The sequence below is a fragment of the Xiphias gladius genome, chromosome 6, assembly GCF_016859285.1.
Source record: "Xiphias gladius isolate SHS-SW01 ecotype Sanya breed wild chromosome 6, ASM1685928v1, whole genome shotgun sequence".
In the NCBI taxonomy this organism is placed as follows: Eukaryota; Metazoa; Chordata; class Actinopteri; order Istiophoriformes; family Xiphiidae; genus Xiphias; species Xiphias gladius.
The window spans coordinates 8,027,628-8,051,977 of record NC_053405.1 but is presented as its reverse complement, the minus strand read 5'-3'; the positions used below and the strand labels follow the sequence as shown (position 1 = coordinate 8,051,977).

Sequence of the window (24,350 nt, the reverse complement as noted above, 5' to 3'; positions counted from 1 at the left end):
GCTCAGACCTGCCATCATGACAATGGGGCATGTGCATGAGAGTGGAGGCTTAAGTTTGACCAGGATAAGCGTCTGCACACTGTATACAGTATGTATATGTATATAATTTTATCTCTCAGTAGCTTTATAAAAAGGCAAATGCCAAGTACATACCAACAGCAGAGTATACTTACTCTCAGTTCTATTAATTCATAGCATTAGTTAAACCTAAAATAATATTGGAAGGTGATCGTATCCTTACTCACACTTTTTGCCACTGTTGATTTAGTAATCATGTAACAGAAACCATAGCGAATTAAAAGTTCCCAAACAAAATGAAAATGAAACAATGTTATTTTTTTCTTTAAAAACACATCTAAAAAAACCATAACAATTTAAATTACACTGCAGAACAATAGTGCCACAAAGCAGATGTTCAAATTGGCTCATCACTCCTTGAAACCCAGCTACCCCGAGCGGTCGAGTGTTACTTAACCTACGTGTCGGGAAAGGAAGAGCCTACAGGGGCTCGGGACATTAAATACATCTCATACGCCATGTGACATTTAGCTAACTGGTTCTACTGTTTCAGCAGAGAAAGTCAAAGGGCAAATAATGACCGGAGAGATATAAATAGGAGGTCAAGACTATTCTCAGCTGAAAAGGCCAAGGGCAAATAAAGTTTAGACCTGAGCGCCATTCAAAAGAATTTGTTTCATTGCCAACCCCAAATCCTCACAGCCCCATACTGTGTTAAGAGTAGGGTGAACAATTTCCACAAAGTAACTCAGATTTCATGCAGGGCTGAAACAGACTTTAAATATAAGACCTCGAGTACAGTCATTCATTTAAATGGTGATTACCAGGTCTAAAGATGCCTTGGTTAAAACCTGGCTAAATTTGTTTTTTTTTTTTTTTATGAATGTTTTTTATGTATAGCTTAAATTTCAATGTTGAAGCAAGTCCTAACTACATGTTTGAAACAGCTGTTCCTCAGATTTCCAGTAGGAAAGCACTCAAATACTACTAAAACTGTCATCTGTTCTCTGTTGCCTAAATGTCTAAGAAATGTTCACTTACGATTGGAGGATGTCATTGTAGCAAATATCAACCATATGTTCAATTCACCCTTGTTTTTTTTAATGTTATCAGAAAATTTTGCTGTGTTTTCAAGACAGCTGAAAGCAATTCGGATTCAAGATTTCCCATGACCCAGTGGATGCAAACCTGCTGTGGTGACTCTCAGACTCTGTGTAAATCAAACACTGGGAATATGACTGATTACAAGGTCCCAGTGATGCTGCATTTAGACAAAACACTGATGTGGAACATAATGAAGCAATGCATTCAAAAGTGTAAACTAAAAACATATCAATTAAGGAAACCTGCGTAGGAATATCAGTTGGAAATTTTTATTTACATCTAAATGAGGAAATTGATAATATAATAAAATGTCTTTTACAGTAAAATACATAAAAGCACAAGTAAATAAAAAGTTAGCAGCTTTGTTTTGGACTTTATGATGATATCACTCCTGGTGTTGCTAAACGCATAGCTAACTTTGAACACAGGGTTTCTTAAAGTTTCAATAATTAGGCAGAGTTCCTTTTGGACCTTGTTAGTTACAGTAAAATCACACATAACAATAATTTGATCCAACCAGTAACAACCTATTTCATGTTGCCAGCGGATATAGAATAATTTCTATTCATTATGTGCCCTATTTGAAGCCACTGGTTTTTGAATAATTTTTTGGCCATCACTTTTCTCTAGCAGTAGCAGAGACAATCTTTGAATCTTTCATAGGAGTACACCTTTACGTGCAGGTTAGTATGGTCTCCACACAGTTGTAGGTCCAGTCCTGTTTGTCATTGATGGGCAGCACATGTTGGCACACCTAGAGCAGAGGACACACATGTTTGTATTAGTATCTATACAAACATATATAGTAATCATTTCATTCCAATGTACCATCATATGTATTATCATAAAAATATTAATAATAATAATAATATATTTTACTCAGAATGAACAATGTAATTGTACATTTGAATGTAGTAGAGTGGAAACAATTAATTTTCCAAGATGAGCATCTACTCTTACAATAATAACCAAGACATTTCTCAGATTGTCATAGAGCACAAGGAAAAACGTCAATACCATCTTGGTCCGGGCTGGCACCTCTACAGCAAACACACTCATGCCTCTGCTGTTGCTGCAGTTCCTGCTCTGCTCATTGTTGACATGCACAGTCACTTTCTGGTTGGTCTGCAACACAAAGGGTATTGGTCAACTTTCCTCTTGAAATCAGTAAATATGAAGAAATCAATTTCAACAGCTAAACATATAGAGAGTTACATAAATAAGAATCTATTGTGAAAAACAATAGCCTCTTTTCTTTTTACTCATAAAAAACGGTAATCTTCCTTGTGCTAATCTCAGGAACACTACATCTTTATGTACCAGTTGCCGTTTGGGCCTGGTAATGTGGATACATAACGCTTAGAAGACAGTGTTACATCCAAGACAAGTACGCTCCAAAGCTGCTAAAGTTATTGTAGTTGAATTGTAAGACAATGGGTAAAAGTAAACAAAATAAATAATGAATTTAAATACACACCCTCATGATGAACAGGTAAACCGTTTTATCTGTTCAGTGGTTCTTTTGTGCCACTGGGTCATTCTTTCAGAGTAGCTCCTGTCGCTATGAGATTGGATACCACTATTGCATATCAATTACAAATGGGGGGAATGGTCTCTAGCAGCGTCAAACTGTAGCTTTAGACTGTACTAAGACAGAATGTCTAATTCAAGCATTGGGAATTTTTTTATCATGAAATATATATAGTCATACTTATTATACACTCTGTGCTCGGATCAATACCAAATTCAATAAATAATAACGTACTGCTCAATAATTCTCTCGTTCAAAGTTGGACTATCATCCCCCTACTGGCCATTAAGATGCATAGCAAACGTACAATCACAGTGAACCAGGATCACTGACTCTTCTATTTTCAATACTGCTAAACCGTGTGGGCACCTTCACATCAGTGGTCCCGTATGCTCTTGTGTCAGTATTTGGGTATCTTAATTTCAGAGCAGAACTCTTCCTGCAGAGTCAGATAATCTCTCCTACACAAAGTTTGTTACCTACCTTGTTGGCTATGAGGGAGGAGATCCTGTGCTCTCCTCGGTAGGTGTAGATGAAGACATTGTCTTGTCCTCTCAGTGCTTTGGCCCCTGTCCTGGCTGTGATGGACTTCTGGAGGGCCTGGTTCAGAAGCTTGGGCCCTGAGTCCATCGTGAGTGGCTGGATAGACAGCTGAGAGCCTTCACAGTGTACATCTATCTGGAACGGACAAGCCTGACAGAGTCGGAGGAAGAGGTGTCCATGCATTTAGTTAGTAGGACTCAAGTGAGTTACTGAAAGTCTACAAGTGTTTCTCTCAGTATATGTATGAGCTTGTGTGTGTGTGTGTGTGTGTGTGTGTGTGTGTGACAACCAGGTGGGAGAAACAAGAATGTATATTCAATAGAGAATGCAATATTGAGTAGAATAACTTATTGAGGTGGAGTTGTAAGCCTTAAATTCAAGCATATTAGGGTAACATCATGCCATGTGGTTTTGAGTGAAATCAGATGTGTAAACTGACCTCTACTAGCTCCAGCATGCGGTTGTAGCCCATGGCTTCCAGGGTGACCCACAGGTCTGCAGGGTCTCCATCTTTCTCTGTGGCCTCCATCAGGTTCAGCTCCATGAAGCCCTGCCGTGTCAGCTGGTTCTTTCTCATGTCAAAGTTTTCTTACCCCCACCCCCCCGAAAAACATACGGTTAATACAAATCGTTGGTTCACCGCTTATGCTGCTTCAAAATGTGTCACTGGCATTCCTATGTATCAGTGCCATAATGGAAATTATTACCTTTGCAGACAGCCCAGGAATCCTTGTCACACCTCTCTCCACTTGTCCTCAGCTCAAAGAAATTGTATTCCTCCAGACTAAGCAAACCATTTCCATCCAGGTCTATAATCTCAAAGATGTCAGACAGCGCCTCCCTGTGGCACAAAGGGAGCAACACAGAGAAATTTCATGCAGGACTACACGGACAGTCTCCATTCATTCTTCTGTCCATCATTCCATCCATCTAACCTTTACAGTAGCAACACATCAAGCAAAGTAGTCAAGACTTTTGTCCAGCATCCACAGGGGTGCATCGACGCACAGATTACACAACGATGTTTCTTTTTTCATGCTAAAGCTTGGTTATTTTTCTGATGATTTGTATGTTCAAAATAAATTGTAGGTATGTATGTAATATATAACATTAGTTCCCTAAACCATTAGTGTAAAATTTCAGGTTTTTTCTGTCATTACCCAAAATTGTCGACAAGAGCTGAGAGTAACAACTAAAAAACTGAGATCCTCTAAGTAGATCAAGGTCATTGTGTTTTTGTTTTTAAATATGGGTGATGAAGGAGGCAGGCAAGTACACAAATACATGTACATACAGACACACACAAACCTGAGCTCCCTGGTGAGGTCTAGTTCTCCAGTGTCAGTCCTGTAGACAAGCTCCACGGGTTTATTAGAAAGGCTCTTTTTGCTCCTTTTCTTTAGTCTGCAGCCACTGGTGAAGGGAAGTAAGTAGTAGGTCCCAGCATTCAGTTCTCCTTTCCACACATACTTCTGTAGGAACAAAGGAGTGGCAAGGTAGGTCAAAAACACTTAGCAAATCCCAATATTTTCATCCAGCATTTGAGGGTAAATTTCTCATGCAAACATTTTTCTATCGTCACAAATTAAATATCATCCTGGAAGGATTAAAAACGTAACACTGAATATGAACAAACGGTGAAGTACATGTGCATCAGTCAACACACGCACACATACCTCTTTGTCTTTTGACTCGGTGAAATGCACTAAAGTTGAGTCTTCTTTGGTTTCACCAGCTGACATGACAAAAAGAGCCGTATCCACTGTCATCCAGGATGAACACTTGTCTGGAAAGTAACACAGGATTAAAAACAATACGTAAATTAAATTAGATGTTGACCTGACGACTGCATTTCAAGGGTTTTTTTTGTGGGTTCCAATATAGCTATTTCACTTCATTTGATTGTCAAAATACAATATTTGAGCAGAACAAAAAAAGGAGTGGATGAATTAAATGAACAAACAAGTATTTGTGTATTTTGTCTGTGATTATTTCACTCAGGCCTATTAAACATTTCCACGTTATACTTGTTTATGTGGTTGTTTGCTCGTACCATGTATTATTTTACATTCTAGGTTTAGCAGATTAAACAACAACAAAACTACATATTCAATGGAAAACAAACGTGTACAAAATATATGATATAATATATTAACTGAGAGGCTGAACCTTGATGCCTGGATTGGAATACAGAATTGTTAATGCATGTTTTCTCTTGTGACCAAGATCATGTTGAGTATGTGATTACCACCTCCTACATCGTTCCACTATCTGCCACTGCACGCTCCAGTTTTACAAACTGACCTACACCCTCTTCTTATTGTTTGTCTCAAATTATCATCCACTGAGCTGGAACACGATCTAGCACATTTCCTACAAAATCTAACCTGCTGCCACACGATGTAAAATATGGTGAAGAGGCCAACAAATGGAGTTAGTCTTCTGTGTGGTCGTTTTGTTTATGATTCATAATCAGAAAACTCCTTGGGCGATAATGTATTTATGTTACAATGTCACAAAAAGCCTCTTTACAACTCTGCAACTACACTGTTTGCTGCTAAAACTGTGGTGTAGAAATGCTGCAGCACGCAGTCCAGCAGGCAATTAAAACACAGGACTTCTTAGAGATGAATCCTCACCCACAAAGGTTCAAATCCAGAATCCAGAGGAGACACCTACTAAATTCCCACAAGCTCCAGAGGTGCTACTCTGTTCCTGACCCTAATTTCTGTCCTTCCTAATCAGGGCAGCAAGCAGAAATATAACGTCCCTATGGCCGATACGGTTATCAGTTTTTCACCATTTGTTTTGCGATTTTTGTTTATGTGTAACATAAAGCAGTTTAGGTACCGGGTCCGTGGCTGAGACTGAGTGGTTGGATGGTTAGGTAGACGTTGGTTTTCTGGGGGAGATGGAGCTGGTACTGCAGAGAGCTGATACTCCCATCATCCTCCAAGAAGAGACATCCTTTCATGTAAGTGTGATGCCACTCCTGGAACAATGGATAATGTTTCTGCTTAACCGACAGACCCATCACATTCATAGAAACTTTCATGTGGCTAATAAAGCAGGAGAATAACGATTCCTAAACTATAACAGACGTAGAGCCAGTTTTTTTTCCCTCTGAAATATCAGATGCAGTATTTCATGTTATGTGTATCCTAATATATTTGATGATGTGTGGTCTCTGTTTGGATCCTGACACAATCCCAACAAACTGTTTTGCTGCTTGACAACAAAATGCATTTATTCATTCAACAGAAACCAAAACTAATTTGCAGTTCCAGTTAAAACAGGGATTTATCTTGCGACGGGGGGGGAGTATATTTTGGCATGAAAAAGTGAATTAAGCAGTCAATCATAACAGTTAGGTTGCTCACTTGATTAACAGAAACTGCCATTTTGATAATTACCACTCCAACCTTCAGGGCATATTCATTATTTCACAGTTTATGTCAGCTCAGCAGCGTGTAAACACTTGTTATTCTCGAGCCGATCCAGAGGAGGGCAGACGTGTTACACTGTGTTACTGCCGACGGCTGAAGTAAATCTCCCTCTAGTATCTGAAAGGGCAAATCGGAGTCCATTTAACTTTGATAAATACAGTCTTTCAATCTTGGGTCAGCGGTCATTCAAGACTACCAAGAGGCTACTTTGAAATTATTTATGAATCCTAATATTTCTCTCCTTTTGAAATCCTGTTGTTTCTTTTGTCTGGTAGCACAACTGAAATGAGATAATTTCAAATTGAACAGGAACATCAAAACAAGGAAGTTTTCCTTCCACTCATTGGAGACACATTAAATGAAAACACAGTTGATGTGGACACACAGTAAGAGGACACTGAGGGGCCAAGCAAGTCTGGAATAGGCTATATGTCATTTTAGTGGACAAATAAATCACCAAGTTAAACAAAGAAAGTACAATAGAGACGGAGCATGTCACTCCTTTAGAGAAAAGCAATTTTCTCAAAGTATGTATCTTGGGCTATGAGAGGCATAAAAGATCAAATCATAACACTTCAGTGGTTTGGCCAGACAATATTAAATGAAGGAAATTGCCATGGGCACCCATCTACTGCTTAAAGACATCAGAATGAATGCCCCCACAGAGAGAGGGTCAGGCTGCAAACTAATACAGGCGCTGTCACCTGCACTGGCCACAGGTCTGATTTACTGCCATGCAGAGGGTCGCAGGACACCAAACCAGCCACACACACACACACACACAAAACCAAACACATTTAAACTTTGCCTTATCTTGTAATTCTAACCTATACATAAAGACTGAGAATAAGCAAGAATAATCCTTATTGTCCAGCTTTCTATTCATCAAGGCACATTTGCATCCCACAATGCACCGACAGAGATACACATACACACTCACAACACTACAAAAACACAGCCTGCCCTCCGCCCTCCACCCACCACATCCGAATTATCAGCCTGTGGCAATATAGAGCCAATATAGGGAGCAGAACTTCCCTCGGAGGTAATCTCTGGACACACATTCTTTTACCTCGATGATGTCTGGCCCTTTCCAATCTCAACACGATGCTTGGGCCTGAGAGATGGAGCGGGGGGCTGTTATTTTTATTTATTTATTTATTTACTGATTTTCCTGGCTGTAAAGCAAACCGAGGCGAGGTTAAGCCAAAAAGAGTGAAAACAAAGAGCGAGGGATCGATACAGTGTATATCTATCCACCCAGGGGTTAAATTCGCCCATCAAAACCACGGGCTGACAGTGATACTGGGACTGCCGTGGGGCTCTACAGGGTCCTTGTCATCATGGGCTCTCCCCATACATCATGTATGAAGAGGTTTTGTCACTGATGGTACAAATGGTTAATCTTGGAGATTCAGTACATAGATTTTTGCTTATACAATAAAAATGTACTGTAAATCACATAATTTATATAACTATAAATTACTGTATTAAACTTGATTTTCTGTCACCAAATGCCATTTATAACTAGAGACCATCTTGCGATGGGCTCACGCCAGCTTACCTGTAAGCCTGGAGGCTCTGCTATTTTGCTGGCCTTAGCGATGCTCGATGTCATAGCGACCGAGTTCGACAGAGACGACCGTCTGCTGCGAGCGGAGGAAGGGCGAGAGGACGATCGGCTGTCTGAAAATAAACACATATCAGACGCAAAGATGAGAAATCACAAAGACAGATACATCTGCTCAAAGTACACGTAAAAGATTACTATCGATAAACAACGTTGCTGAAGCAAAACAGAGAGCTCGACTGACTGACTGACAGATCAAGCACAGCCTTCCCCCCACCGAACAGTAAACACACTTTCAAAAGAGAAATGAGGTGCACAGCATAATTGACATTGTAATCTGTCTTCTCCAAAGTCCATTCCCAAGTTCAAGTGAAGATGGCTACTTTGCATTTGGGTTCTAAAAGAGTGTGATCTCAGTTCCAACCCCATTTTAATTAATTATGGAGGCATTTTAAATCACAAATGGCACAAGAGCACCCTCTCAAATCCATTATCTTGTACAAGTTTTTTCTTGAACACTAATTGAAGCCAGAAAATACCAATTCAGTAATGAGGGGTCTGATTGTTTTCAAGCCCGGGAAGTCAAGATCACGTAATGTGATAGGCTTACAAGCAAATTATCGCAGCAGAGAATAAATAGACCCACTGTCACGTTATTTGTCATGGATCTATTTTGTATTGATTAGAGTATTTTAATCAAAAGGACCAAACTGTAGCTGTGTTGTGAATGTGGACAAAGATGCACTGAAACGCGGCCTAACAAAAGCTTGAGTGTGAGTTTATATTGAATAATGGAGTATTGTTTCAGCCCTAGTGGTTCCCTGGTGCTAGAAAACTGCAAGAACATGAACTAAATAGACCAATTATCAGAGAAACACCATGACAGTTCATCAATTGGTCTCACTGTTAGAAACCTAACACCTAATACATAATTTAATCTCATCAATTGTTTGTGAAAAATAAGCCCAAATTACCCATGTCACAAACAGTTATACTGTATTTCTCAGGGAAGTACTGGTTTATACTGACAAATGTAAGACCAAATGAGCAGTCAAAACAGTTTTTGAGCTCCAAGAGTTACCAATACAACGATGTGCGATCACGGAGCTCCTCGTGTCAGAGCCTTGTTGAAATGTAACGGGTATGAATCAATACCGGGCAGAAGCACAATAATGTGATAATCCCGACTACTAGGTGGGAGCTCATTTGTTTTTGCAGTGTTGGTCGACTGGTCCCTCCTCCCTACCACCATCTAATCCCTCATCATCTCCCCAGTGAGAAGTGGTGGAATCCTCCAAATCAATAACATGAACATGGACTGACCACTTAAATCAACCCCATCTATCTTCCCACTGTGCGCCTGTCCCTGGCGCGCTCATCCAGGATCTCTTTTCTTCTCTCTCCTCAAAATGCTGGTTTTAAAGTGCAAAAAGTAGATTTTTACACCCATCTTCAACTGGCTGATGGTGCAAAAAAAAAACCCCAAAAAAACAGTTGGTTCATTATCTGTGGTACCTAAAGGCTGCAGCTGGACTTGAACCCATTCCTTGCTTGTTTAGGCCACAAAAACGAACCTTTTTGACAAGTGTTAACTCCAAAGCACAGAGCTGAAAGGCGACATTTTTCATCAGTGCAGACAGAGCTTCTGTCATTCTCTTAATGGCAGAAACGATTGCTCAAATTACAACGTTTTACAGTCTCCTCCCTCCAAACAAGCTGCTCTAAGTGTGTAGCTATTGTGATGTATGGACTTAATGAGGTGATTTGTCATAGGGGGAGTGAAAAATTGATCAATCGCAGAGCTATTATTTATTCATCAAAACTAATCGATGAGGCGTATTGGGGCAATCGGTGTGCATATTTGGAAAGAGTGGAGTATACCTACTGTATATCTATGATAGGCTGATACTTTTGCCGCTACTTTGGAAATGTAGCCCCTGAATCATACACCAATGTAATGATATCCAGTCACTGAGCGCAGCAGTAAATGTTCATTGACACATACATGATTATTTTTTAAAACATAAAAACAAACACCAATTCGGAGCCAGTTTAGGCTGTGTTCTTCTGGGAAGCCCCATGTTGTACCTTTCCTGGGTGTCACGTCTGATGTTTCTGGAGGCTGAGGGTGAGCTGCTGCCACTTGTGTTGCTGCTGATGAGGCTGACGACACGGAGCTCTTTGGAGGGCTGCATGACTGGCTGCCAAAGTTCTGTCTCTTCAGCTTGGCATCGGCCTCGAGTCTCTCCAAAGCAGCCATCTGACACTGTTCTACTGTAGACACAAGCAATCTGCAGAACTGACAGCAACAGGAAACTATAAGTCAGGAGATGATACATGAGCCCATTGTTGAGGTAGTGGAAAGGGTCAGAAATGCTTGTATCTTGGATGGAAGTAAGCATATGAAACCACCTAAAGACAAGTTTGGAAGGGCTAAACTGTTGTTGTCTTTTGCACCTTTGAATTTTCTGTGCCACTCTGTGTCATTTAATCTTCTGTATTTTATGTGAATTCAATTCAGCTTTAGAGAAAAAACTTTTGAATGAATGGGACATAAGAAAGGGTATTTGTATCCTTTACTGTGCTGCATTGAACAAGCTCAGAACAGCCTTTATTATTCATAGGGAGTAGCAACAATAAGGTTGGGAGACTTGCAAATTCAATTCCATTGGCTATTGTTGGTATAATGTTACTGTTTCAAAAGCTTTTCTACTCATTGTTTGGGATAGTAGCCTTTGTTCTTAGGCTACGGTGGTGCATTCATTATCTTAAGCTGATCAGCCATCTTTGTGTATCAGTTTAATTAACTGCACAAGATGAGACCACTGTATTTAAAATACACCTTTTCACAGTCTTGGACACACAAGGTAACCTGACAAGTACAGCAGAACTTACTTCTGCGTAGTCCAGTTTGCCGTCCTTGTTGATGTCAGCTAATGAGAAAATGGTATTCACCTCTTCAGTGGTCATTTTTTCTCCTCTCTGGAAGATTCAAGTTATTTTCTTTAGCAGTAAAAGTACCAGAAAAAAAAAAAAAAAAAAGTATTTTGTTTGAGCATGAGCGAATTAATGATTTTAGTCATTTTATGTTTACGCAGTCTACGTCAGAATACAACATTAATAGGTCCACATTTTCACTCAAGGTTACAACTGTAGCTAAAACCAAAACATTGATTTAAAACAATAAATAGACAATTTGTTGCAGATGTGATTGATACAAAAAATGGTTTAAACTACTCACAGTAGTAAGGACCTTCTCCAGTTCATTGTGTGTGATGAAGCCATAACCATTAACATCCATCTTTTTGAAAGCTCTCATGAGCTCGGTTTCCTCGGTTTTCTTCTCGCACTTGAGAATCTCACAGAAGTCATCAAAGTTCAGTTTAGATGTTCTTGGGGTCCAGTATTTATCGAGAGTGGCATGGGATGGATTTCTTCCCGCTTGCTGGAGAACTGAACGAGATGAACAGGGAAAACCATTGAGTACAGAAGCAGAAAAAGGCAGATAACAAACAACTCTAGCACAATTGTAGTTTTTTTTTCCTGATATTTTTTCTGACATACCTTTTAAATGTTATGTATATTGTTCAAAAATTTAAAATCTCCCAAAATGAGATGTAAAAAAATGAGTGCAAAAATGAGGTTTTCACACAATGTAACATCTGAACCACTGATTACTACAAAAGGTAGCCGCTCAGCATGCACTTTTTTCCCAAAAATTCATCCATACATCTGTGGGGTTTTCCACAAGATGCTCCGTGAAACTGATCAATGCTTAGCAGCACAGCATGGGTTTGTAAGGATGATGATCCACCAGCAGGACAGTGTGGGTTTAAGAGTTTAAAGAGGAAATCCACCCAAAACAAAATCATACCGTTCTCTTCCAAATACTTATTGGACATGGAAGTCAATATCTACAAACACAGACAACTGTCTCTCTGAGGGGGAAATCAGAGCATCAACACTTAATCTCATCAGGTGATACCTTTTGTAGAGGAGTTCATAAACACTGAATCAATGCTAGTGGCCTAGCTTGGGGGCTCGTAGATTTTTTTGAGATATCAGAGCCAATTAATCTTCATCATCATGACTGCTAGTGTCCAATGCGTCGTCGTACAGTGTTTGTAGAGGTTTCTATCCAGATAACATCATCTCTATAGCCTGTTCCTAAACTAACGTCATATGCTATAGGAATAGCGAGAATCGAAGAAGTATTTTTTCCTTTAAACTGGCAAATGTAACACGCCAACACTCGTCCAACGAGCAAGCTTTAAAGTAGTTTTAAGTTCGCTTACCACGACACAGCTGCTGTTTCGAAGCGATATTTGTCAAACTAGATCTGAACACAGCAAGGTACGCGGCTCTGCCCTGCATGTAGAAAGCCTCCTCTTCATCGGAAGGTCGAGTTGACTCTTGAAAAGACATCTCTGGGAGAAGAGCACGACCTGGTTACCGTCAGCTAGCTCCCTCCGCCTCAGAAACCAGACGACGGCCGGATATGGCAGCTAACTTGGGCTGAATGCTATTATTTTTACTTCTTTCCTCACACTGCCATGATCATCTGGAAGCTTGCAACGTACATTTTATTGACTCCAATCCGCGTTAACGGTGCCATTCGTCGAACACCGTTGCTATGAGCTGCCTGTTGCTACGTAAACAAAAACTCGCCGGTGCTCACCAAAACACGACACTGAAGAAACAAACATTAAATGTCCCCGTTGCTGTTAAAAACTCGAATCCGATGCCTTTTAGACCTTTTCAGATCATTAAAATAAAAACAGTACGCAGATATTTCAAATAAGGATTTGTTTTCTGGATTCCGAATATCTCTCGCGTTGTCCGAATCGTTTTATAAATAAGGGGACACCGGAAGCATATATACCCCAGTTCATGTTTTACACGAACTGTTTGAGTGTAGCAATGGCGCCAGTTTCACAAATTTGGAGCAGACTGAAACTCGAAAATGCCGTGAGTATAGTTTTCTTTATCTTTCTTTATCTATCGCATAGATTACTTAATTGAAGCGTGTAGCACCTTATGATACGCGAACTGTAATTTACTTCAGCAATGCTGCTTTCTGCTATAGAAGCTAACAGACTAGTCTATAAACGGCACTGACATTGCCATTGACGATTAACTTCTCTTAATAGCGTGGGAAGGGCTCTGAACATCGACAATGGTCACCACGTAAGTAAATAAATAGTCCTTATATCAGGTATACTGACCGTGTAATCGATTTACTGATCACCCATAGGCTGCACACTGCTTTCTGGCTTTCTCATTTCTGGGTAAAAGAATGGTTTAAAAGTTTAAAATGTAAGCTTTAGGCTGTTGTAGCATGTTTCAGTCGATTTTGTCTTTTCACTGTCCTGAATAGCACCCAGTGTCCAAAAGACCAGTACCTGCGAGACTGGGGACTGACTGGGGCTGCGAGTTCCCAGGCAGGTGTGTTGACGACTGTCCTTACAGCTCTCCGAAGAGATGCCCATGTGAACCATGTGTAAACCCAACCCACAGAAGCATGGGCTACGCATAGAAGGACAGCCTAACACCCTGAAGCACGCTACACGTCCCGAACCGCAAATGCGGTCCTATGTGCTTTGTCCTGTCCAAAACGAATTTGTGAGGACCTGTCTCAACCACTATGAGGCGGCTGAGCTGAGGTCTGTAAGTTAGAGAAAAAGGGCATTTGGCTAGAAAGGCCGCAGTGCATTCCCTTGAGCTGGAAGTTTAGAACTGGGCAGGGAATGACTGAACCCTTGAAGACCGACAGCGAGGAAGAGTATATGTGTGTGACTGTGAGGCAGGGCGTTAATGGAAAAAGTAAATTTGTGCTCAATGACCTTATTCTGCATACAGTAAATGATTTTAAAAAAACTAGATACTTAGCATTTAAAGATGTGATCATTTCCTATAGTTTTTTCTCCTTTAAGAGCTTCCACTATTAATGTACTGCCAGCTGCCGGATGAATAACCTAAATCCACAGGCTCCATCCTTATCTATCTCTGGAAATGACAAGTCTCTGCATATTCTTCAACTGCATTTCAGAGTATAGAGCCGAAGATGTTGTCCTTCATGAGAGGGACTTTCTTTAGGACTATTATGGCTATGAATATTTATATTAAGACATGATGTATAATGTAATCCTTACGTGGTAAAAAAAACACAGTCCACTTGTCAGATCACAAAGTAACAGTTACTTGCATACATGGTAGTGTATTTAAGGTTGTGGTATTAAGGTTGTGGTGCTTTATCAACAGGCAAGACCAACGTCAATGCACATGAAGAAGAGGTCCCGCAGGCAGAGTTGGAAAAGTGAGTACTGAAGTCACAGATATTGCATTTATTTTATTTTGTCATTTATTTTAATCAACCCGCTATTTGGCGTTAGGTTTTTTTTTTTCCACTCTTAATTGTCAAAAAAAGAGAGCTCAAGTCTGTGTAGAACACAGAGTTAAAGGGTTACAGTGAACTCCCTTTTATGAGTTGCTATATTTCAATTGCCACACTTTCCTGATGGTCATAATGACATATCAGAATTTAATGACAGGAGACACGGGATGACGGAGATCCATCATTGGCTAAATTATCAGTGATTTACATAGCACTAAAAATAGTTGTATAAGAGTCACTTAACACAAGAACCATTTCCTTAGCCCAGGCAGACATTTGGTGTCTGGCCCATCCATCAAGACAAGCATTAGTTTTTAATTTTATAGTGCTGTCACTAATACGTTACATTAGCTCGGTTTGCAGTACATTCATAACACTCACTTGGTGTTGTCATATTAGGGTCACTTATTGTAGATTTCAACATAAATTGAATTGTATTTGGGGAAGAAAGTGGAACCCCAAACGGCTAGACTGAAAAACAGATACACTTCCAGACGAATAAAATACCAAAAGCCGAACAAAAAAACAAAAATAAACAAAAAAATACATAAGTGAACGAATAAATACATAAATTACTGGTTTACAGCAAAGGTAGTTCAGATAATTAATCCTTTAGGTATAGCAGCTTTTCAGACCAGATCAATTTACTGTGTTGAAATAAAGGTAGCACAAATTTGGCCTACATTTGAAAATATTTTTAGTTGTATCTTTTATCTTGTACCTACTTTTTTTTTTTTTTTTTTTTCCCCTCAATTCTGTACCTGCATTTCTGTGTTTTTCAGTCTCTTTAGGCTCTGTCCAGGCTCATCTATTTACCATACTTCAAGCCACTGATCATTTAAAAAAAAAAAAAAAAAAAATCCACTATAAAATGGAAATAGTCAGTATTATTTGTTGTGAATAGTCTTTAAAGATACATCTTTTTAGATTTTAATTATACAGCCAGCCATTTATTCATTCTGTCATTCACTGTCAGAATATAATCTGAGGACTTCTGAACATGTGATTGTATCATTGTCACCCCACTCTCTTTTGCTCTGACCAGACTGGACTCCTTGCGAACTAAACTGGAACAGTCGGTAGGTGCATTCATCAGGGCCAGGAAAGAGCTGGAGGAAATATTCGTAAGAGACTTCTTCTTTGGTCTTAAATCTTTAGAATAGGCGGAAATGTCTTTGTCTCCATCACATCTTCAGGTTGAGAGATGGCGGTTTTTATCACATACTGAATATTCACTTCTGACATGACTTTTCCTTTCCGAATAGCTGCTTGCAGGGCTGTGTTTTTTTTTTTTTCTTTGTTCATTCATTTCCAAGACAGTATGCTACTTTCATCCTTTTTTTCACCATTTCCTGTCTTCTGCTGGGGTTTTTTGTGGTTTCCTTATTATCCCCATGATCCTGTATTATAATTAGTCAGCAGAGGGCAGCAGTGAACAAGGACGTTTCCCCACTGGATCTTCTGCTGACCTGAAGACTGAGCTAACGAGACACTGAGAGCTGAGTAAGTACGCAAAGCGACTTCCACTGTTAAATGTGATTGTGTCAGAAAGTCGGTGTAAAACTGAGGTTGCATGATATATGTTCAATTTTTCTCAGACCCAGCTGGATGTAAAATAGTTTAAACTATTGAAGAAATATATTCTGTTTGTAGTTATTTATGCCACAAAAAGGTAGGTGCTAATTTTGGGTTAGGTTCTATATTTGTTGCCTTTTCAAAAAAAATGTTTATGATTTTTTATTTTTTATTCTTTGTCTTTTCAGCATCCAGAATGGCTTCTTCGTTAAAAGGAAATAAAGACCACAACAGTCACAGTCAAGGTAATTTATCCGGTAATAAATACACCAAAGCAAACTCTCTGTAAGAGTAAACAATCTTTATTGTTTAACCTTCATGTGCTATTATGCTTTTTTTACGCCATCTGGATAAAATCGTCTGTTCACATTGCTGGAATTTTATCTCATTGATCACTGAGAGGCTTTATGGCCATGTGCTAAGTAGAGCTGCGGGTTGAACAATGTCACAAGTTTTATTGAAGATTAAAGCTGCCACATTTTTGAAGATAAGTGTAGAAATTCAACACCTACTTTCTCATAGGTTTCATTGGTTTTTGGCCTTTTTGACAACTTGTATGTGGTTTGGGAAATTTATAACAAGTTATGTCCCTGTTATATACTTTTTGAGTCAACTGACCAAACTATCCAATCGGGACAGAAGGCCGGTAACCCCCCCCATGTGGACTGTTGTGATTGTGGTGACTGTGACCTTATATGTAGGTCTTTAAAAGACTAAAGGAAGACCTTTTTGTCCCAACTGTTTGGTTGATTTCAAGATGAGAAGGAAATGTAGTCACAAGGGTGTTTGATTCCCAAGGACATCCTCATCCTCTACTACTTCATTATTTGATTTGCGTCTTCCTGCATCTTCTTTGCTATTTAGCATTAACATCATCAATGGATGCTTGTTTGGGTTATTCAGACAATCGTGTGCTCTGTGACCTTTGGAGAAAAACAACATTTTGTTATGGTTACACAAACAAGTCAATGAGTAGATTTCCTAGGGAAAGAATTAATTTGATTATTTTAGGCACATGTTATGCCTGCAGCAGAGCAATTCTTGTGATCGAATCATACAATGGTGACTTGTGGAAAATGAATAGGGGATACTGTCAGGAAGTAAGCTTGTTTTCCGATAAGGTTGTTAGAAATTATTTTAATTAGTTCCAGTAAGGGAGCCGAAGATGCATGATGCATTGTGGATCCACACCCTAGGAATGTCACATTTTTGTCACATGGTGGATCTGTGAAATGTGCTGTATCAGTTTTGCATAAACCTTCTTACAACAACAGACTTCACAATGTCAAGGCAGATAGCAGTGGGAGAGAATCGGCCCTCTGTGTGACTTGAGACACACATTTTAAGTAAACAAACTGTTATTCAAAGCTGCTGAAGAGTTCTGGCCTATATCTGCTGGGAGCTTGAAATCCAGACAGATGACGTTGATGGCATCTCGGAGCATGATTCGTCTTCCAGTGTAAAATGTTTTTTTAGATTCGCTGCTATGGCCGATAGGTTCTGGTTCCATGCGCTGAACACAAGGCAGGGCAGTGTAAGGAAGTATTTGGAAAAGGCTGAGTGTTTTATGAGGACGTAGGATTATATGTGCACGTTGTTCTCTTAGCTTGACATTGTCAGTGGGGACACAATATTACATATCATTATGTACGTGATGGAAATGATAAGGAGGAGAAGAACGATGAAAAGGGTTTTGTCAGACTCGTTGGCAAAATTGCTATAGTATGTATATTATTGTATTGTATCTACTATGCCGTAGTTAGGGTTGATTTGATGTGCTACAGTAAAGCACTAAAATATTCATACTGAATATAGATTTGACTAATTTCCTCACCACACCAGAGGTACATAGTAGTAATTGATTTTATAGGTATAGTAATTAACCATGATTAACTGTGGATGTTATGGGGTTGCAGCATGATTCAGAGTGACTGGACAAAACATGTGGGGCATGCTGATATAACACAAGTTTAAGTCACAGTATTTAAAAAGATGTGGAAATCATTCACTTTCAAATCAATTCGTGCATACGAATATTGCCGGTACTATTTGAGAGACTGTATGATTTTGATAATATCTCATGCACCGATTGTCCTCCTAAGAAATTACGACCACAGTGCAAACCCCCTAAAAAAAAAAAAAAAAAAAAATGTTGCTATTACTATCCTTTCCTCTGGGCCATTTGGACTGGGCGGGCAAACATGCAGTAGAACAGACAACAGTAGCACATGATTGTCACATATCCTTTAAAGAGGCAACCACTGTAGCCTCAAGTGACAATAATGGGATAAAGGTCAGTGCTAAAACATAGTGTAACAGTAGCACAAGTAGAGAGTCATAAAGTCGGCGAACAGACTCAACAGGTTCAGTTGCTGTACACAGCAATGTCTGTCTAAAGTCTGCTATAATTAGCTGAGATTAGCTGCCATAAGCTACTGGTCATACCAGACCGAGCAACGCTGTAAAGTGAATTGAGTATGTGTGTGTTTTAATACCTCTAAATTTAACTTTTCATCTGTAAGAGGAAACGTGTGTTTGCTTTCCAAAGTTACAAATTCTCACTTACAACGCTGCAAATTTTGGAGTCTTTCATATTTCCTGAAGGTACGAGTATCATATGGTTAAGTATGATAACAACACTTCTCTGTCAGCCATTACGCACCAGGAAGAGCCCTCTCTGCTGGCTCAGACCCTGTACCCTGGGTTACCCCACTTTTTAGGTGTCAAGCAAAGTCTCCAGCACCTCCACCCTGCCAAGGCAGCTTAGTAAATCCATGAGGAAGGTCAATCCCCCGGTCCCACTTTTCCCCCTATGTCTTCTTCCCTCCTGCCTTCTTTCCCTCTCTCTCCTTTTTCCTGCCTTGTCAGCTCCTTTTCTGCCTTATGCTGTGATAGTTTGAAGTGCCTCTGTCTCAGAGTGAGAGTGCAGTATTAAGAAGCGCTTACAGCTGTCCTTTAAGGTTAAAAGTTTCAGTAAGCTGTCCAAAGAAGTCACTTTTGGTGAGAAATCAGGCTTGGGGCGAGCATAAATCCTCTGGGCATAGTTGCGGCATTAGAAATACCCACACTGCCTGTATGTGCTGATGACTACAAAATTGAAAAAGAAGGGCCCTAATAATTCTGAAGCAAGTTTCCCTCAGCTGTACGTATTGATTATTTGTGTGTGGTGAGAGATTTGGAAAATTCAATTAAAGGAGTTGTGCAAAGGATTCATAAATTCAGCCCCTCCAACCTGTATCGAGACATGGTTATGTTCTAAATCAATGCTGCACTTCACAATATATTTTCTTAGGAACATAAAAATAAATAACATTTAAACAGTTCTGCTTACTACAGAAACAAATTTGACTTTCTCAGAAGCTTTTAAGTAAGGGCCAAGTACTGACTTGTGCACATCTTCAGGGTGGCAACGGGCATTTATTGCAGTTTTTCCCATAAGAAAATCCTATGTAATATGAATTTTGAAATGACAAAATGAGAGGCAAGGGGACGGCTCAGCAGTGTAAAAATTGATCAGGCCATAGATAGCACCACGTTGGGGAAGATTTGTATGTCAGCCGTAATGGGCTGTATTAAAAAGAAGATTCCTTAAGATGTCATAAAAGTGATGGGGCTGTGTCGCAGGTTGTGGGATGCAGGCCCAGGCAGCTCCCAGACTCCGGCACATCAATCCTAGGAGGCCTCAGAGACAGATGCCACCTACTCACTCCGAGTTTTATGCTTTCTGATTGACCACACAGTCGCAATTAAAGAGGCTAGTTGTATATTAGGCTGTTTTGGTCAAAGCGGAGCAGGTGGCCTTCGATCGACAGCGTTGGTTGCAGAGTATGCAGTCTTTCCATGCGTGATTTCTGATTTACTGAATGTCATTGCAATTCATCTCAGGGTGCAGAAAAATATACTTCTAGGCTTCTTTGAAATATTAACATAGCAACAAATAAGGCCTTTTTCATGAGAAAATATGGTTGAGGGTTTGGTGAAAATACTTACTAGCTTAATTAAAGTACATAATCCTCGTGGGGGTTATTTTTTGTGCTTTAAATTTAGTGACTTCTCTTCCAATTACATAGTTCTTAAGACTATTTGTCTCTGTATTTTCTTTTAGTATTTTCTTGCCACCTCGGCAATAGACATGTCTTTTTTTAAATGAAAAATGTTATGTATCTACAGCATAAAAGCTTGACTCTAGGTTTCAACAGATACCCCTGGTTTATAGAAAATATGCCTCCTGCTAACTCTCTTCTTTGTGAATATTTAATCCTGACAGTGACTGCCGTGTGTGTAATATCACTGGGTGCCAGTGGGGTTACGATCATGTTTTCCTCTCCCGTATTCCCCAGGTTTTTGTTAGCGAGGCAGCCTGGCTGTTGACAGCTAATGGAATTGCTCTTCACCTCTTGTGCGTATGATCCCATGGAGATAAGGCGGGAGATGAATGTGGAATCCGTGCTGTCAGTTGTGAGGCTGAGGTGTCTCGGAAGCCGTCATTCATTCGCGGGAGAAGCGCCTGAAACGGTAGGAGCGAATCCTCTGACATGTTAGACCCCGTCTACCCTCCAGCGCCTCTGCCTGGCAGCCGACAAATGTTGATCCTACATTAACCGCAATGCTGCAACGTTGTGCAAATAATGTTCTTTGAGATGGCAACCCTTTATGGCTAAAACTATGCAATCCTTCCCACCTGTGCAGTTTAACACCTTTTGAAAAGTAAAGGTGGGGGGCGCAAACCGCCTTACACAACACAGTAGTCTCTTTATTTGGCAGCGCCTGGGAAGGCCGAGGCCTGTCACTGCCCGAGTCAACCTCAGCAACAGCTGGTGTTCACAGCAACATTTCCTATTTCTGCCTAAGGTGGATCGTGTAACTCTCACTTTATCACCCTTAGAGGCCACGTGAAGGACAAAGCCAGTATGCCCATAAACAAAACTAATGTTTTGATACAAGCCCCTTAGGAGGTTGATAGAAGGATCCATGGTGTTTTTAATCCCCCCCTTCCCACTCCTATTATAACACATCCACAACCTACCGATACCAATGGTTTCTAAAACTATACGCTGGGATCTAAAACTGTTATCTCTTCTTCGGACAAGAGTAATAATGTGCATTAGTAATCTGTGGTCCCTTGGAGATATTTTCTTCATCTGCCATTAGCACGGAGTTTTAGCTCTAAGGGAACAGTATCTACTCACTGTGTCTGCCTGTAGTCCGAGGTTTCGAGCCACAGAAAGTGGGGATGTGCACCCTGGATAACTAGTCAGAGGCGAGGTGGTGGCAGAGGTTTTGTGTTCACTGTGGTCCGAAAATGCAAAAGGCTCGCTCTCCGGCGTGTAATTATTTACCTGTGTACTTAGTGTAACTATTTGACTATTTTGTTTTTTTGTAAACACCAGAAACAACATTTCAGGTGCTTTTAAAAAAAAAAAAAAAAAAAGTACTCCGTTAAAAATAAAATCCGTGAATGTGGCAGTTATATGAATTTTCACATGCAAGCTTAATCAGTTTCAAATCAGTTTCAACAGAGCAGTGTAAACACGGCCGGACAAAGCCGTCTGATGCGTTGATGAATATTGTATTTTGTGGCTTTATTACTACTGTTGGTGACTGGGAATATGATGTCACATACAGCAGTGTATTCCCCTTGTTTATCTGGTGTATATGTAGCTTTTTATGAATTGATGTACACTGTATATTTAATTTTTAAATGGCAACCAATGCTTATATTGATTAGCAATTAGACTTTTGGTTATTTTATTAATTAATTAGTTACTTTACAGTTTAGTCTCTAAAATGTCAAGAAAAAATAGGAATAAATGTCTATTACAAGTAACAAGAGCTAAAACGGAGGTCTTTAAATTGCGTGTTTTGTCGAACCAACAGTCAAAAATCCAAATCTATTCTAATAAAATGATACAAAACAGAGAAACAAAGAGGCAACAAATCCTCACATTTGAGAAGCTAGAACAGATGCCTTTGGGGTCGCTTGGCAAATACCTTACTGATAGTTTAGAAGTGTTGATAAACTTTCCGCTAACAAAAGAACACAGGGTCCACTCACTGGCTGTTCTGTAGCTTTCAACCGTATCACAGCAGATGGAGTTGCCCATTTGTCATATAATGAAGCGTGATTTTCTTTTAATAGATTATTCAGCTAATCTTTTTAGCACTATTACTAAAGACGAAAAAAGATCATTTTAAATGTGTTCGTTTCTTATATTTTACTTCAGCTTTATTTGTGGTTTACCTGCATTTTAGTACTTGCTCCCATTTAAGAAGCGTGAAGCCGTAAATTCTAATTTTTCCTCACATCTTTGTAAATGAGTTGGCATTGTTATATAAACATGTGTGATAACAGAGCAAACCAACGCCCTTCACACCACCTCTAATTGGCCCCTTGTGTTCAAGTCCTATAGTACCAGTTAACTCAGATCTTGGGCTCCTATTTGTCCCTATGGCCCATTAGTGGCTACTGGCCTGGAGCCTCAGATGCACAGGCAACCCTCACTGACCTGACAACATTTATAGTTGTAATGGATTTTTTTTATGCCTGTCATTAACTCGCTCAGACATTGGAGAAAGATATTGCTTGTACCTTTTTTTTCTGTGGTATTTCAACTTTATAGCATTATGTTCAGATATGTCACCTTCCATCATCTCTTTTTAAGGCCTCTCCTGTCACTGGTTTTGTTTTAAATATACAGGTCTTTTGTAAAGGACCCTTGTAGTATCCAGGATGTGTAATTAATATTTAATGATGTTGAGTAAAAGCTTTGAAAGATATAATTTCTGTCCAATTATTGGCTCTGTCTCTGCCAGACTGTTAGAGGGTGATTTAGCAGCCTACTTGGTTAATGTAGACAGTTTATATGAAGCTGCCTCAAATCAAATTGTTTAACAATGTGGCAATAAAACTGATGTTCACTTTAGATCCTTGAGAAATTTTATTTATTTTCACAAAAACTAACTTTGCACAGAATAATTTCGATGATGGATAAAAATATACAGTAGAAAATGGTAAAAAAAAAAACATCTATATCACATGAATAGATAATGAACAACCATTACTAGTAGACCTGAGTACAGTCCCAACAGATGTGTGTTTTAATCACAGTCCCCAGAGTAGGTACCGAGGGTGGACAAAATAACATGAACCCCTCACAATCTCATTAAATCGAACACCACCAACTATGGCTTTAAACATTACCACACAATTAAATCAGCACCTCTCCGACACGGTCTTAACAATATCTGAACATTACAACAGGTGTTCCCATTATTGAAGCCACCTCCTGTGGCTAGAGCACGGGAGCTCTCTGGACTCAAATGTGTGAGCTGTACATTGCTTGTCTACTACATGTGTACTTGTAATGTCCCAAAATGAATGTAATATCCCAGCTATAGTCTAATTTGAAGTGTGAACTATCAATGGTCCGGGCAAAAATAATTCTAGAAAAGAGGTATATTTCACATGAACTAGGTCATGTGGTTAACGAGCGAAAGCTAAATTGAGTGACCTTTTATTCATTTTGGAATTTCAGAAAATCAGTCTGACTTAGACACAAAACTGGAAAAATACCACTGGCCTTTCCGTTACATTGATGTCACAGCTTCTCTGAATTGGCATTTTGTGGAACAGTAAATTTTCTAGACAACAAGATGCCTTAATAAGCACTTGTGCTATTTGTATTTGGTACACGATGGCACAAGTGGAAGGCCTCATGCACATTAAGAGGAGATATACCCCAGTGTGGGACACTGGCTTGCCTAAAGCAAAAGTAGTTCAAAACTTTGAGGTTTGTCATCGTTCAATTGTTCTTCTTCTGGCTCCTTCTGCTGGGTGGCCCACTGAACTGGACAATGTTGAGATATATAAATGTCCCCAAGAAGTGCAGGAAAGCAGTGGCGGACACCAACACAGGAAACAAGTCAGGCAGATGTGGCGGCGGGACCAGAGCTGCACTCACAATGCTCAAACCAGCCATGGCTGCAATGCTTATGTAGAACTATGAGAGAGAGAGAGAGAGAGAGAGAGATGATATCTGATTCAAACAAGAACAAGGCCATAGATAGGAACAAGGCCAGTAGAGCATGTAAGATGAGGTCACAATAAAATACATAAAGACTCAGGCTCAGTTAAAATAGCCATAGTCGGGTTCTACTTTATGGCTACAT

General features: G+C 39.7%; 2 protein-coding genes and 1 long non-coding RNA gene across 7 annotated transcripts in view; 1 reads left to right on the top strand and 2 right to left on the bottom strand.

The window, feature by feature from the left end:
- Positions 1 to 1,386: 1,386 nt before the first annotated feature.
- Positions 1,387 to 13,883, bottom strand: efcab7 (EF-hand calcium binding domain 7). 4 transcript variants are annotated; one of them, XM_040128387.1, is made up of 15 exons: positions 13,615 to 13,883; positions 13,438 to 13,496; positions 12,508 to 12,639; positions 11,454 to 11,665; positions 11,108 to 11,194; positions 10,301 to 10,511; positions 8,207 to 8,328; positions 6,047 to 6,188; positions 4,873 to 4,982; positions 4,505 to 4,668; positions 3,904 to 4,037; positions 3,636 to 3,784; positions 3,137 to 3,346; positions 2,140 to 2,247; positions 1,387 to 1,876 (listed from the first exon to the last, which is right to left on the bottom strand). In XM_040128387.1, exons 3-15 carry the CDS (start codon positions 12,635 to 12,637, stop codon positions 1,796 to 1,798), a joined length of 1,860 nt encoding a protein of 619 aa, XP_039984321.1. In that variant the 5' UTR covers positions 12,638 to 12,639; positions 13,438 to 13,496; positions 13,615 to 13,883; the 3' UTR covers positions 1,387 to 1,795. The 4 variants fall into 4 exon arrangements, with proteins under 4 accessions (XP_039984321.1, XP_039984323.1, XP_039984322.1 ...); XM_040128389.1 differs by lacking the exon at positions 12,508 to 12,639 and having other exon boundaries at positions 13,615 to 13,882; XM_040128388.1 differs by lacking the exon at positions 12,508 to 12,639 and having other exon boundaries at positions 13,438 to 13,882.
- The window catches only part of LOC120790643, a 22,687-nt gene continuing 11,471 nt past the window's right edge, over positions 13,135 to 24,350 (top strand). The window contains exons 1-7 of one of the 2 annotated variants that reach the window (XR_005707569.1): positions 13,135 to 13,180; positions 13,590 to 13,657; positions 14,474 to 14,528; positions 15,652 to 15,730; positions 16,022 to 16,109; positions 16,370 to 16,426; positions 20,522 to 20,696. This is a non-coding gene — a long non-coding RNA (uncharacterized LOC120790643). The remainder of the gene's footprint in view (positions 13,181 to 13,589; positions 13,658 to 14,473; positions 14,529 to 15,651; positions 15,731 to 16,021; positions 16,110 to 16,369; positions 16,427 to 20,521; positions 20,697 to 24,350) is intronic. The other variant, XR_005707570.1, reaches the window with a different exon arrangement.
- The window catches only part of alg6 (ALG6 alpha-1,3-glucosyltransferase), an 18,838-nt gene continuing 17,612 nt past the window's right edge, over positions 23,125 to 24,350 (bottom strand). Inside the window, exon 14 of the mRNA XM_040128391.1 lies at positions 23,125 to 24,181. Within this exon, the coding sequence (XP_039984325.1) occupies positions 23,984 to 24,181 (198 nt within the window). The 3' untranslated portion in view covers positions 23,125 to 23,983. The remainder of the gene's footprint in view (positions 24,182 to 24,350) is intronic.

Bases quoted from the DNA above. Each gene is read 5' to 3' on its own strand.
- efcab7 (XM_040128387.1), bottom strand. From the start codon at position 12,637: ATGTCTTTTCAAGAGTCAACTCGACCTTCCGATGAAGAGGAGGCTTTC. The intron at 10,512-11,107 runs GTAAGTTCTGCT...TGTTGCTGTCAG, and splicing joins GCAAACTGGACTACGCAGAA to TTCTGCAGATTGCTTGTGTC. The intron at 1,877-2,139 runs GTATTGACGTTT...CCTCTGCTCTAG, and splicing joins TGCCAGCCCGGACCAAGATG to GTGTGCCAACATGTGCTGCC.